General features: G+C 37.6%; 1 protein-coding gene across 1 annotated transcript in view; it reads right to left on the bottom strand.

Annotated features, from left to right (window-relative positions):
* The window catches only part of TRPM3 (transient receptor potential cation channel subfamily M member 3), a 297,803-nt gene that overhangs the window by 126,194 nt on the left and 155,369 nt on the right, over positions 1-16,240 (bottom strand). The window contains exon 8 of the mRNA XM_005897493.2: positions 9,611-9,683. Coding sequence (XP_005897555.1) covers positions 9,611-9,683 — 73 coding nt within the window. The remainder of the gene's footprint in view (positions 1-9,610; positions 9,684-16,240) is intronic.

Here is a 16,240-nt window from a genome sequence, read left to right as displayed (position 1 = left end):
AACAGACCTGGCCATCTGCAGACCTGGATTCCAGTTCACCAGCAGAGACCTCTCACTGTCCTAAGCCTTTATAGTTCTATCCAGCTTTATAATTCTACAATGAGACAATCTTATGGACATGGTCATAACTTTGAAAATCTGCTAGAAATGGCCTGTCCATAACTGCAGACCTGGGGGCCCTAATGTTCATAGTTCTTGCAAACACTTGCACCTACTATACACTGTACTTTCCTGCTGGTGATTATGGCCCTGGAGCAAAGAACATAATATTCTCATCCTTTGATTAGGGACATGAGTCAAAGCCCTACTCTTCACTTACTGCCTATATCAAAGGAGTTGAAGAAGTCACTCTCTCCTATGAGTCTGGCACCAGAACTCTGTTTAGGGAGGAAGCTGTCTGTAAAAATATCCTGCAAAGCTGCCTAGGGTAGATGAGCCTTTCAGGGCAGGACCAAAATGTCAGAGAATGGGGATGAAATGCTCTGTTTGAAGAGGACATTTGTTTTACCCTTAGAGGAGAGCATGAAGAAGAGGACAGTGGGAGAAGAGGGGGACAGTGTGACAAAAGGGGATTCAAATGGGAAGGATCCATGCAAAGTCCCTATGTGAAATAGCCAAAAGCTATCAACATTGGAGATGCTTGCTCTGTGATTAAGAGTTGTGTGCATTACTGAACTTTTCTTCCAACCTTACCTATATTCTTAGAAGTTTATTATGCTTTTATAAGAGTCTGTTAAAGCTTTTAACAAAAAGTTTTGGGTGAGTAATTTTGTTATTTTTTTCGAAACTGTGGCAAGACTGAGTTTTACATTTTGTCTTTTGTGATGAGAAACAGAAATAACACACATAGAATCAGGAACCTGAAGGCAAGGGTGACCAAGGGGACTTTCATCTTTCAAGAATTTGCAGAAATCCTGGGGAGGATGTAGAATTGCATTTCTGTCAGTCACTGAGTTGAAAGGTTGGAGTCCACCTCAGTGAACTTTCATAGGGAGGTTCAGTTTGCATCTTCATTGTTTATATGATTTTGGCCAGTTACAGATTGGCCTGGGACTATAGCTTCTTTCAATCAGTGGATATTTACTGAATGCTAAGCGTATGTCAGGCATTTTTTCTGGCATTGGAATATGAAGGCAAAGAAGACAAAATTCTTTTCCTCTGGAAACTTTCTAATTGGAAGGTGGAGTTTGTAGTCAGAGTGATCACACTTCCCAATCTGTCTGGGCATTCTTCCTTGATTCTAGCTGTTCTGGCCTAATTATCACTCTCTCCCACTTTCATGCCTCAGAAGACCCAGTTTGGAGGTAAATTAACTGGCAACCATTCCACAGAGTTGTCATAAAGATTAGATGATAAAATTTATGTGAAAATGCTTTGTGAATTGTAAAACATTATACAAATGAAAGGACTAAGATATGTAAGTTCTTTTATTGCATTCTTCTATTAAAGACAAATAGAAATGTCCAAAATTGCTATCTACCTTGGTCTCTCTTATCGCTCTGAGATCTACTTGGATTTGCAAGAAAATAAAATTGCCAGAAAATTAATTTCATTTTAAGGAGGCTGGGCATGTGTTCAACCATTTTCAAGATTAACTTTATTTTTGTGGTCTGTTCTGGTTCTTTACATGTATGCTCAAGGGTTTTTGTTGTTCTCAAATTTATACGTCATTTCAAAATTAGGATTTTATGATTATGATGGATTTTGGATATGGGGGACATCCTAACTCCCTAGGAATTCAAAAGCCTGTTTTAGAAGAGAAAGAGTGTAAAAGCACTGTGTGCTCAGTCATGTCTGACTCTGTGACCCCATGGACTGTAGCCTGCCAGGCTCCTCTCCATGGGATTCTCCAGGTAAGAATACTGGAGTGGGTTGCCATTCCCTTCTTCCAGGGAATCTTCCTGACCCAAGGATCAAACTTACCTCTCCTCTGGCTCCTGCATTGCAGGCGGATTCTTTACTGCTGAGCTACTGGGGAAGTCCAAGAGGGCTTGTCCAGGACTTGAACCCGGGACCTCTTGCACCCTAAGCAAGAATCATACTCCTGGACCACTGAGCCACTGCTTGATAAAGCACTAAGTGTTCAGTATTTACTATGAAGAAAGCATAGTGCCTGCCCTCAAAGAGCTTCCAGTCCCTTAAATCCACCCTCATGAGAAAGGTGGTTGTTTTTGTCACAGTTTCCATTTTCATAGTTGAGGGAACTGAGACATACAGAAGTTAAATAACTTGGTCAATTTTATACGCAGCAAAGAACTAGGATTTATATATATATAAATCACACACACACACACACACACATCATCTGATCCCGAAGTCTGTTGATCATTTTTCACATATCCCAAAAATCTATATTTGATACTGATGGTGTGCCAGGCACTGTGTATATGGTGGTGAGTAAAACAGATGTGGCTCTTGTTCTCATTTCTAGTTTGGCATCATCATCAGCATGATTAGTCAGACTATCATTTATTAAACAGAACTTTCCAGGTTCTGCTAAGTGTTTTACTTGCATTATTAATTACAATTATTAAAATGACTATGAGTGAGGTATGACAATTATTTCTATTTTAGATTAGGAAACCAAGCCTCAATGACGTAAAGCAATTTGTTCAATCAGGGAGTAGTGATGCTTTGAATGTATCTGTAATTCGTACTATTAAAAATCCCTTTACTGGGTGGTATCCCTGTGCTAAGTACTATTCTGAGGGGTTGGGGTGGTAGTGGAGGATGGGGTGGATGGAGTCTAGTTCGGAAAGCCTGAGGTGATTTGGTCCTTACAAAATCATTTTCTCTTAAAGGATAGACTTTGGTATTGGGGGAAAAGTGTTAAGAATGTAATCACCTTTAAAATTTTTAGCAGAAATAATCAAATAATCAAGTACAGATGATTAAAATTGAAAGGGATAATGACTATAGTGATAAAAAGAAACTATATAGTAAATAATATTCATAGATTTGCATATTTAGGTCTACCTGAAGTGAATTATATGAGAATGGCTTGAGTGGATATCTGACCCTGATTAGTATTAATTTGACCTAGTTTCCATTTTTGTCTAGTGAGTGAAGAATTTGTTCCCCTAAGGTGCATAAGTGCTTGCATCTTAGGTAAATCTGACACTCTTTGGTCCTCAATACTTTTTTTAATACAATTGTTAGTCATGTATATATACATATATATTTAGTTGGTTTTGGTCTTCTCAGCACCCTTTGCGCCTCTACTTCCTGGCTATAGAGCCTCATTTTTTTTTTTTTTTTTTTTTTGTTGGAAATCCATAACTCCAAGGCTTGGGTGGAGCTGATCCCATTTCTCATTTCATGCTCACAGGGATTCTCCCATCTTCTTTGCCACAGTGATGGATTCAGGGATGGGTGCTGAACCAATGCAAGCAAATTCAAATGCTCCCTGGGACTTCTCATTGCAAGTATGAGAAAAGATGGCTCTTTTGAACTGGGGTTTGCTCAGTGGGTTGGATGTAAGCCTGCTACTGCTGATGGCTGTTCTGCACAACAAGTCTCAGACCGCCTGGTTGTGGGAATTGTTGTATTTCTTTTTTTCTATTTTTAAATGACATACCTTTTTATTTCCCCTTTTCAATTTTATGATTTATTTATTTTTAAAAATTAAAAATATTTTAATTGGAGGAAAATTGCTTTACAATGTTATGCTAGTTTCTGGTGTACTGCATTTCTCTTTGCTTGAAGAGAACTATGCATAAATTGAACTATGTTTCTGTCACATATGACTAAAAATTTCCTGGTTGAATCAATATTTCACCAGAGGTGTACTCTTTAAAAGTAAAACAAGTGTCAGACTGTACTTTTCTTCCACTGCATTAGGTTAAATTGTGGACATTCTAGTTTCATCATTAAGGTACTGTGCGTGCGGCTAGGATCGTCTGGTAGCTGAGGACCCTGATAAGTGTTCTCAGAGCTTGAGGGAAGCAGATGTTCTGATCTATTATCACTCAGGTACCCCTGGAGTCACAGGGGTAAATGTCTGAGATCTCTGTGGCACTGTAAAGCCAAGGAATCCCGGATGTTCCCAAGACTCATACATGTAATGTAAAGAAAATTGAAAAGAAGTGAGGAGACCTGAGTGAAAGCTTTGGCTCTGCTATTGATTTGCCTAAGGATCCTGAATGTCTTTTAGACTCTTTGCCTCAATTTTAAAGTTTGTAAAAGGCATGGGAGTAGCAAGGTGAAAGGGCTTCCCCAAAGGCTCAGCAGTAAAGAATCTGCCGGCAATGCGGGAGACACAGGAGACATGAGTTTGATCCCTTGGTTGGGAAGATCCCCTGGAGAAGGAAATGGCACCCACCTCCAGAATTCCTGTCTGAAAAATCCCATGTACATAGAGGACTGGCAGGCTACAGTCCACGGGGTCACAAAGAGTCGGACACAACTGAGTGAGCACGTAGACATGTGAAAGGGGGTACTGTGGCTTCAAGGTGGCTTTGGGATGAAGTAAAAATAAGAGTCCAGTAGCAGACATAGGTCTGCACGGTCTGTACTGAGGTTCTAGTGCACATGGTCAATATGCTCCATGATATCAATGTTAAAGATTTGGCTAAAGAGATAAAAATGAACCATCAGGAAACAAGTGGATTTGGGGGAGCCTGGTTAATAGTGAAAGCACATGAGGAAGATTAAAAGTGGTCTCATATAGAGAAAGGTTTAATAATACTTTTGCAAAGAATCTACATTGTAAAAATTACAGAGTGAATTTCATCTCTAACTGAAATATTTCACTGTTCTCCAAAAGCTTACCTCCTATGCCCTTTTAAGCCTAAAATAAATATGCCACACATTTTGACTTTGGTGATCTCTTTTGGAAAAAATATCATCTATTTCCATTGTATAATAATTAATAACTATGGTAACTTTGCATTGCATATACGTGATGAAAGTATCAATATGAATGTCCTTTTTTTGGTCTTAATAAGGCTGTCTAAACAGTTTGGGGTTTAAAAAAAACAATATTAAAAGGAAAGCAATCATGCATGTGTTGTTTAAGCTGCCTACACACAGAAAAAAAGGGTGGTAAAGATAAAACACATAATTAGAAATAGTTTTTTAATTTTCAAAGCAGGGCCATAATAAATTCCCATAAAACCTATTCATGAATCATCTAAGTTTAAGCAAAGATAGTTCCTCAGTAAACGTTTTAAGGTGCTAGTTACTTATGAAATGTATCTGGTGTAAAGAATTATTGGACATAAACTAGTTTAGAATATTGTGCTTCTCTGGTGGCTCAGATGGTAAAGAATCCATCTGCAATGCAGGAGACTTAGTTCAATCCCTGGGCTGAGAAGATCCCCTGGAGGAGGGTATGGCAACCCACTCCCCTATTCTTGCCTGGAGAATTCTATGGACAGAGGATCCTGGTGGACTACAGTCCATTGGGTCACAAAGAGTTGGACACGATTGAGTGACTAAGCACAGCACAGCAGCATTTTGTTTTATCAAGGATTAATCAAGCCATTTAAAAATGAGTTATTTAGCAAGACTAATTGTGTATTGATGCCAGTACTAGTTTGTGACAATAATTATGCATTTTCTAGTTAATAGAGTTGGAGGGGGATGCATTCAGAAGTAGTTTCAAAACATTAGATTTTATTTACTTTTATTATTCGTTTAGTTTATTTTTTATTTTATTTTTTTTAAATTTTATTCTATTTTTAGACTTTACAATATTGTATTAGTTTTGCCAAATAACAGTTTTAAAGGAAAATGGCTCAGAAAATAGTGATTTTCACTGTTTTGTATGATTTAATCTAATCACTAGCATTCTTACTAGAAATTTTTCTAAAGTTAGAACATTGACTATTTTTCTTGGTATTTGAATTTTTATTCCAGTATTCTTGCCTGGAAAAGCCCATGGACAGAGGACCCTGGCAGGCTACAGTCCATAGGGTAGTAAAGAGTCAGACACGACTGAGTGACTGATCACATGCACATTATCCATGCCTGTGTGATTTATAAAGACTCTTTAAATACTGCCTGTGGATGTTTTGATTATATCTGCACTTGACTTGTACAGTTAATTCCATAAGATGATTTTTCCTTTTTTTGTCACTTTGACATGAAGAAGTGTGGAGTTTTCTTGCTACAGTCTGTCTATTGTTCAGATCCATAATATATGAGAGCATATATTTTTCCCTTAACATTAAAAAAAATAAACAAACTAAAGTACATACTTTATTAAGATTTATCTAGTTTCAACCTAATGTTCTTTTTTTCTCTACTCAAGAATATTATCCAGGAAACCACATTATTTAGATATCAGGTCTCCTTAGGCTCCTTGGGGCTGTGACAATTTCTGAGACTACCCTTGTTTTTGATGATCTTGACAATTTTGAGGAGGACTCTATCATTTCTGCACTCTCTTCTAAGATACTTTTCAGAAAATGAAGTAAGCAATAGAAGTTATTCTCTCTTTATGCCACAGATGAACTTTACCAATGAAGATTAAACCTAAAGAAAAATAATTCCTCATTTATAGAGGACAGCTGTCATCCCATATTACACTTCAGTGCATGTACAGAAGTAAAAGAATATACACCCACATGATTTGACCTCCAAGGTGTCTGAGAAAAGAGGAAAAAATTGGGAGTAACTCTATGCCCAGAAGGCTTCCCTGGTGACTCAGATGGTAAAGAATCTGCCTGCAATGCAGAAGACCCAGGTTCAATCCCTGGGTCAGGAAGATCCCCTGGAGAAGAGAACTGGCTACCCATTCCAGTATTTTTGTCTGGAGAATTCCATGGACTTTGAGCCTGGCAGATTAAAGTCCATGGGGTCACAAAGAGTCAGACATGACTGAGTGACTAACACTTTCACTTTTTCTTTCTATGCACAGAAAGGATCAAGGGGTCACTTAAAATAACTTCTACTATGAGTAGATGTTTTCTGGCTTCACTGAAACTGCTGCATGGGGGATGCAGATAGGATAAGGTGACTGCCAGAGCAAGTTGATAAGCACTGGATGGTTTGTTCAGGTAAGTCTGGGGCTCTTTCCAGTGGAAATCTCTGATTGCTATGATTAGGCAGGGCCTGCCTGAGAGACAGAGGCAGACGGAAGAATGAGGGGATCTTAGATTCTTGAGTTACACTTCCTGCAGAATCTCTAGAGGTGTTTGAAGTTCAGAAGTATTAATAGTGTCACAACTCCTCTGAGTAAAATAACCTGATTTAGCAAATAAAAATACAGGACTCCCAGCTTTGTTTTAATTTTTGATAAATAACAAATAATTTTTTTTTTTTTAGTGTAAGTATGTCCTATGCAATATTTGGGACAAGTTTAAGCCAAAAATTTATTTGCTGTTGATCTAAACATTCAATGTCCTGCATTTTCTCTGGCAACTCTATTCTGCTCCTACTCCTTGAATTCCCTGGGTGTATGTGTGAGCAGGGGTTGAGGGGAGGAGGCAGAACTGAAAAGCAGAAGGATGAAGGGTGTGCAGTCTCTAGTTTCAGATCACACATATCAGAGAGCAGTTTCCTTAATGTGAAAGACAAATGTGATGTGACATCATCTAGTCTCAAAAGCTACTGCAGGTGTCAGCATTTGAGAAACTATGGGCTTCCCAGATCTCTGGAACAACTTTTTTTTGACTCCCTTTTCTCTTCATTTTTGAACATACTTAATAAATCTGTATCACGTAAATAGTATTCTTTATATACAGATCCTAAAAAAAAAAAAATGAAACTCAATTGGACAAAAAAGAAGGAACAGCAAATGTATATTTTCCCTGTTGATTCTTTCCTCCCCTAGGTCCTGAATCTGTGGACCAGTGCTTAGTTTCATCTCTCTTGTCTTCCTCTTTCTGCCTTACTTCTGATTTTCTCAGATGATAGAATAAAAACTGAATCACACAAAGGTTCCTTATATACTAGATAATTGAAAACTAAGCATAATTATAAAAATTAAATGTTAAACCATGTTACTTGTCCAGGCATAAGTTTTAAAATACATGGAAAGAAAAATTTAACAAACTAAAAGAGTTTGAAACTGATATAAATATATTCTTGGCCTCTAAGGAAGTCAGCAAAAGCATTACACTTGATATCCTTCACAAATCAACTGGGTTAAAATCAGAGAGCATTTCAAAGCCTGCACAAAATAGAGTTGACACACCATAATATTTTAATGGCATAAATTCCCATTAGCATCTACTGCTGCATAAGTAATGTTCATTATAGTGATTAGAAATGTTAATTTCTGAGAGCAATCATTATTTCCTTTAATCTTCTATGGCCGTGTTTTTAAAACTGCAGGTTATGACCCATTAGTGTGTCATAAATCAATTTGGTGGGATATAATTAGCATTAAAGAGAACAGAATAGGTTAGAATTGAAAATATCCCATTTCATTGCATATAGCAAATGTAAATACTGTTTTATTTACTTTATTTCAGCTTTCTAACTACATATGTATAACTACTTGGTTATAATATAAAATGCATTTAATATGGTCTGTCACATACAGAACAGTTGGAAAACAACTATTATATATTAGAACAAATAAATTCTAAGACTAATTTGAAGGTGAAGTACACTTGTCTCACAAACTGGTGAAAGAGAAAGAAAATATTTTGAATAGAAGATATTAAGATGACTAATATTTTAACTGATAATTGGGCCACATCTCCATTTACTATGAGTTTTGATTCAAGGAGATAAATGCGGTGTTTCACTTTTCTATTATCAAGGGACAAGGCATGCCTTTCACTTCATAGATTTGTATGATTCAGTAGTCATGATTGAATTGTAGCACATTTAAATTTTAGGGAGCGGCTTCCCTGGTGGTTCAGTGGTAAACATCCACCTGCCAATGCAGAAGACACAGGTTCAGTCCCTGAGAAGATGTTACAACGCTGTGGAGCAACTAAGCCTGTGTCCTAGTGCCTGGAAACCCTAACTACAGAGCCCTGGGGTTGCAACTACTGAAGACCAAGTGCCCTAGAATCCATGCTCCACAACGAAAGAAGCCACCACAATTAGAAACATGCATGCCACAATTAGAGAGTAGCCCCTGCTTGCTACATCTAGAGAAAAGCCTGTGCAGCAACGAAGACCCAGCACAGCCAAAATTTAAATAAATAAATAAAATTTTTTTTTAATTTATAAATTTTCTGAAATCAAGTCACACTATAATAGGCCTATTATAGGGAAATTTAATAGCATTACGAATATATGGAGATGTATGGAGAGAGTAACAAGGAAACTTACATTACCATATGCAAAATAGATAGCCAACGGGAATTTGCTGTAAGTCTCAGGAATTCAAACAGGGGCTCTGTATCAACCTAGAGGGCTGGGATGGGGAGGGAGATGGGAGGGAGGTTCAAAAGGGAGGGGATATATGTATACCTATGGCTAATTCATGTTGAGGTTTGACAGAAAACAACAAAATTCTGTAAAGCAATTACTCTTCAATTAAAAAATAAATTAAAAAAAGAATGTGTTACAAGAGAAGTCCTTATGTTATCAATAATTGGATGTGTCATGGTATTATTTGGGATTATATCCACTATTAGGAGACATAAGATTGCTGTCTAATCCATTTAAATTACTTTTGTACTCCTTGTATATAGAAACTCTTTACCTTTGAGCAAAGCTGTCAGGATGGCTAAATCAATGTCCTGGTGTCCTTCTGATCCCATCCGAAATACTGTAATCTGCAATTTGAGACAAGGTGACCATTAGCAATACATTTTTTTCCCTCAAGAGAAATTAAATCAATGAGACGGTATTTGAACACAGACTATCTTAATATCTATAAGGTAGATTTTTAACCACAGAGAAAGCATACATGGCAAGAATTCAATTAGAGGGCTCTGCAATCCATTAAGAGGGAGATGCCTCAATAGCCTCCAAACAGAAACCAATTTAGATAATTCACTGATTATGGTTACAATCTCTGAAACCAGACACAAAGGAAAAATGTCCCCTTTAATCATTTTAGCTTTAGAATAAAAACTTACCAAATTTTCAAAAATGTGTAAGTCATAATTTAAACTGAGTTGAGAAATTAAGTGTTTAAAAAGTTAGTATGCCCTTCAGTAAAGGTACCATGTGCCTTTGTGTCTGTATGTGTTTGTGTGTTTATGCTTGCGCACAGTATAGCCATCACTACATTCTCTCCTAGCAATAGCTACTCAACGGTTTCAATATTGTGATGCCTCTAGATCCTTCAGTCCTCTCAACAGCCTTAAACCTTCTTGAGAAGGACTTAGCAGTATCCAGGTGGTAAGGATGAAAAAGCAGACAATAAAATAACATTTTTCTTTTTAATTTTGGTAAGAAAAGTATTCTTTCGGGATGAATGAGGAGGCAGAGAGTACAGAGGTAGCAGTGAAGGATTAAAACATGCTCAATGATAACAAAGACTTTTTTTTCAAGTCAGAGGGAAGCTACTTAAGGAAGCCAAAAGATTATTTGAATATCTACATTGATTGAATTACTACTGTATTCAATTGCTTTAGACTTCAAGTTTCTTTATCTATAAAATGGGGAACTCATGGGGCTTGCTTATTTCTAACTACATAGGAAGTAAACTTCATAGGATTGGCTAATACATAATTCTGGGGAAGATGGTTAAGGACAGGGAAGCCTTGTGTGCTTCAGTCAATGGGTCGCAAAGAGTCAGACATGACTTAGCAATTCAACAATATATAATTCTAAATTTTTTACCATGATAAAGAGCACAGGTACCTAGACTCACAGACTGTTCAACTATCAGTTGCTTAGAAATCCTCTAGCCCACTGCCCGGGGACAGAGTCATTTGTTTATGGTCAGCATCAACTTAGAAGGACAGCTATGCCAGGAAGTCGGTAGCTGTCTTGTTTCTTTTGTGTGCCTTAAATACTGGGAAGAACTAAGGAAAGGAACAAGATCTTTGAGCACCTGACCCAAATGGGTTAATAGCTGCTTAACCATTCATATCTGTTTATGTCCTTCAATCAGAGCCTGGGGTGAGTGTAAGGCAGAGATTACAAGTTGAAAAGCCTCAGAGGCCTTTGAATTAAAAAATGTAAAAGATATAGAGGGAGCCAGGCAAAATCCACTTAAGTGCTGTGTTTGGCCTCCAGGCCACAGCTTTGACCTCTGTCAGGGTCGAGGCGGTGCCCCCGGCTCCAGCAGGTTTGTACTAAAATCTGCTTCTGCATAAGCACAAGTTTGGCCAAAGTGCCATCAGGACATTCTCTCAAACAGCTCTTGATGCCCCCAGAAAATCCACTTGGGAGATGAGGGGCAGTTCTCTGTTTTGAACTCAGGAGTGCCTGAATTGGGAAGAAAACTTGAAGTCCACTGCAGAGAGAACCAAGAGGCAGAAGTGGAATTTTGGCTAGACCTTTAACTCTTTAAGCCAGGGCTGGCTAAGGTCTGAAAGGTATTATTGTGTCCTGAGCTGGTAGCAAATTGCAGACTATCAGAATAACATCTCTCATTGTTTTAGAAGAATTCAGAAATTAGGCATCAAATGGAACTCCTTAAACGTCTCCCCTACTTGTTCGTTCTAGGCATTCAGATGCCTAAATTCCACCGACTAATTAGAGATCCCACTTCAAATGCAAATTCTTCTGAGGCAGCAAATGGATAAATTAAATTTACTCTGAAATAACAGATTACCAGGCTTTCTTTGAAACAGCTTTGAGGAGGGGAAAGGAAGGTTTACAGTATGGAGCTGCTAAAGGATTTCGGGGTCGGGGTGGTAGAGACACAGACATTTGTGCTATTGTTTATCAAGGAACCTGAGGTGGCATTGTGCTCTGGGGCATCACAGGTTTTCTGGAAAGCTAATGTGGAGGGAATAGCTGTCCACCTGTCCAAGCCCCCATCCTGGTATGCTTAGACTGAAGAATCTAAGGACCTCAGAAAGAGTCTGACCAGAGGGAGACCAAACATGAAGGATCCAAAGATGAAATTTATTTCATAATTTTCCCTTGAGTTGACCTGATATATTATGTGTCCACTCCTCTAAATCTTTAAATTTAAATTTGAAGTTAAAATGTTTAAAATATCACTCAATTTATATGTCTTTCTCAGAAAAAAAGATGAATCAAACAAGAAAACCAGAGTTGTCTTCACCTACCACTCTTGGTGTTGGCAAAGATGCAGAAAATCAGATATTCTTAAGTATTTCTGATGGAGATGTGAATTGAAATAGTAGTTTTGACATATTATAGGTTGATATAAAGTTTCTTGGTTTTAATGTATTATTCAGTTCAGTTCAGTTGCTCAGTCATGACTGACTCTTTGCAACCCCATGGACTGCAGCACGCCAGGCCTCCCTGTCCATCACCAACTCCTGGAATTCACCCAAACTCATGTCCATTGAGTTGGTGATGCCATCCAGCCATCTCATCCTCTGTCGTCCCCTTCTCCTCCTGCCCTCAATCTTTCCCAGCATCAGGGTCTTTTCCAATGAGTCAGTTCTCTGCATCAGGTGGCCAAAGTATTGGAGCTTCAGCATCAGTCCTTCCAATGAACACCCAGGACTGATCTCCTTTAGGATGGACTGGTTGGATCTCCTTACAGTCCAAGGGACTCTCAAAGAGTCTTATCCAACACCACAGTTCAAAAGCATCAATTCTTCAGTGCTCAGCTTTCTTTATAGCCCAATTCTCACATCCATATATGTCTACCGGAAAAACCACAGCCTTGACTAGTTGGACCTCTGTTGGCAAACTAATGTCTCTGCTTTTTAACATGCTGTCTAGGCTGGTCATAACTTTCTTTCCAAGGAGTAAGTGTCTTTTAATTTCATGGCTGCAATCACCATCTGCAGTGATTTTGGAGCCCCCAAAACTAAAGTAAGCCACTGTTTCCCTATCTATTTCCCATGAAGTGATGGGACCGGATGCCATGATCTTAGTTTTCTGAATGTTGAGCTTTAAGCCAACTTTTTCACTCTCCTCTTTCACTTTCATCAAGAGGCTCTTTAGTTCTTCTTCCCTTTCTGCCATAAAGGTGGAGTCATCTGCATATCTGAGGTTATTGATTATTTCTCCCAGTAATCTTGATTTCAGCTTGTGCTTCATCCAACCCAGCATTTCACAATAAACTGTGGAAAATTCTGAAAGAGATGGGAATACCAGACCACCTGATCTGCCTCTTGAGAAATTTGTATGCAGGTCAGGAAGCAACAATTAGAACTGGACATGGAACAACAGACTGGTTCCAAATAGGAAAAGGAGTTCGTCAAGGCTGTATATTGTCACCCTGTTTATTTAATTTATATGCAGAGTACATCATGAGAAACGCTGGACTGGAAGAAACACAAACCGGAATCAAGATTGCCGGGAGAAATATCAATAACCTCAGATATGCAGATGACACCACCCTTATGGCAGAAAGTGAAGAGGAACTCAAAAGCCTCTTGATGAAAGTGAAAGAGGAGAGTGAAAAAGTTGGCTTAAAGCTCAACATTCAGAAAACGAAGATCATGGCATCTGGTCCCACCACTTCATGGGAAATAGATGGGGAAACAGTGGAAACAGTGTCAGACTTTATTTTTATGGGCTCCAAAATCACTGCAGATGGTGACTGCAGCCATGAAATTAAAAGATGCTTACCCCTTGGAAGGAAAGTTATGACCAACCTAGATAGCATGTTCAAAAGCAGAGACATTACTTTGCCAACAAAGGTTCGTCTAGTCAAGGCTATGGTTTTTCCTGTGGTCATGTATGGATGTGAGAGTTGGATTGTGAAGAAGGCTGAGCGCCGAAGAATTGATGCTTTTGAACTGTGGTGTTGGAGAAGACTCTTGAGAGTCCCTTGGACTGCAAGGAGATCCACCAGTCCATTCTAAAGGAGATCAGCCCTGGGATTTCTTTGGAAGGAATGATGCTGAAGCTGAAACTCCAGTACTTTGGCCACCTTATGCGAAGAGTTGACTCATTGGAAAAGACTCTGATGCTGGGAGGGATTGGGGGCAGGAGGAGAAGGGGACCACAGAGGATGAGATGGCTGGATGGCATCACTGACTCGATGGACGTGAGTCTGAGTGAACTCTGGGAGTTGGTGATGGACAGGGAGGCCTGGCATGCTGCGATTCATGGGGTCGCAGAGTCAGACACGACTGAGCGACTGATCCGATCTGACTCTGCATATAAGGTAAATAAGCAGGGTGACAATATACAGCCTTAACGTACTCCTTTTCCTATTTGGAGCCAGTCTGTTGTTCCATGTCCAGTTCTAACTGTTGCTTCCTGACCTGCATACAGGTTTCTCAAGAGGCAGGTCAGGTGGTCTGGTATGCCCATCTCTTTCAGAATTTTCCACAGTTTATTGTGATCCACACTGTCAAAGGCTTTGGCATAGTCAATAAAGCAGAAATAGATGTTTTTCTGAACTCTCTTGCTTTTTCGATGGTCCAGTGGATGTTGGCAATTTGATCTCTGGTTCCTCTGCCTTTTTTAAACCAGTTTGAACATCTGGAAGTTCACGGTTCACGTATTGCTGAAATAGTAGCATATAATATTTTGCTAATTGTTTAATTAATTGTTTTTTATTATTTATTTATGTATTATTATTTAACAACAATTTGCAAAATATTATTTGTTACTATTTTATTTAGAATCTTTGCAATTATGTTAGTAAGTTAGGTTGGTATATGTCACCATTCCTCTTGGTTTTGGTATAACGGTTACAGTATATTTTCGGTATGAATTGGGAAACTTTTTAAATTTACCTATGCCCCAGAACAATAAATGTAATGAAGGAATTCTCCTTCAGGCAGATTGAGTAGAATGTTTATAAGCTATCTAGCACTGAATCATTTTTAGGGATAGATCACTGATCATCTTTGTAAATTCTCAACAGTTATTAATCAGTTTAGATTTTCTGCCTCTCCTAGGCTCAACTTTATATATTTTCTGATGTAGTCAAAGATTTCATCTAGATTTTCAAGTTTGTTGGTATACAATTATACATGTAATTCTCTTATTTAAAAAGTTCCTTTATATTTACAAATCTATGGATGTTTTTTCATTCTTCTTTCATTTGATCAAAATCACTGTCATTTTAAAGAATCAGATTTTCATTTTATTGATCAATAGTATTACTTAAAATTTGAAGTTACTATTCTCTGCTCATTGTTTCTTCTGCTTTTGCTTCCTTAGCTATTCTTTTCCTAGAAGTTGACTTCCTGGCCAATTTATTTTCATTGTTTGTTCCTAACAAATACATTTATATGTTTATGTATCTCACATGTTTTTATATGCCTTATGTAATTTTTTTATGTATTTTATACTTTAAAATATATGCAATTTATTTTCTCTTAAAATTGTTTTAATACGAGAGAATATATGTATGTATATATTTAAAACATTTTCTAAATGTATTATTTTGTTTGAAAAAAAGTGTTTACTCCCTACTTGCTGGGTACAAGTTCAATATTATATATAGATTACATACTACTTTTTATTCAAATATCTACATATTTACTTGTTTCTTCTTTCTGATTACTCATGTTAAAATCTTCTATTAGGTTACAATTATTCCTTGAAAATAAACATTATTTCCTTCGTATGAATATATACATATTGATAAAAAAATTTGTGACAATCTGTTCTTGGTAGATTGAACGTTTAATCAGCATACAATGTCTCCTTTTCCTATTTAATGCTGTTTCTTTGTACTGTATTTTGTTTTACGTTAATATTGTAGTTGTCACACATACACTTATGGGAGATTAGGATGTGTCTGGTATATTATTCCATCTGATTGTCACTTTTCTGTGGTCACTTTGTTTTAGGTGTGTATCTTGTAAACAGCAAGGCTAGTTGTCTTTTCTAAAACTCAAGTAGAATCTTTCTCTCAAAGGCAGAAATGAATTCAGCTACATTTAATTACTATTTTCTTGTGTGTTTTCTTTCATCATATTTTGTTTTTCATTGTCTAGATTTTCTTATCATTTCCTTCTGCACCTTTCTTTTCCTTTAACAGTATCATATATTTGCATATATAATACATACACATGGCAAAAACAATCCCAACAGTACAGAAAAATATATGGTGAAAATTAACTGTATCATTTCTGTTGTCAGTTTTCCAGCACCCCTTTAGAAAGGTAGCCAGCATTATTAGTTGTAGAGATGTTCTATACACATATAGAGAGAAATACATGTATCTCCCTTTCACATAAGTGGTGGCAAGTTGTACACACTATTTTATACTTCACTTTTTTTTTCACTTGACAATCTATCCTGGAGACCATTCCATTCAGCC

The sequence above is a fragment of the Bos mutus genome, chromosome 8 (assembly GCF_027580195.1).
Source record: "Bos mutus isolate GX-2022 chromosome 8, NWIPB_WYAK_1.1, whole genome shotgun sequence".
Lineage (NCBI taxonomy): Eukaryota > Metazoa > Chordata > Mammalia > Artiodactyla > Bovidae > Bos > Bos mutus.
This window is presented reverse-complemented; position numbering and strand designations above follow the sequence as displayed.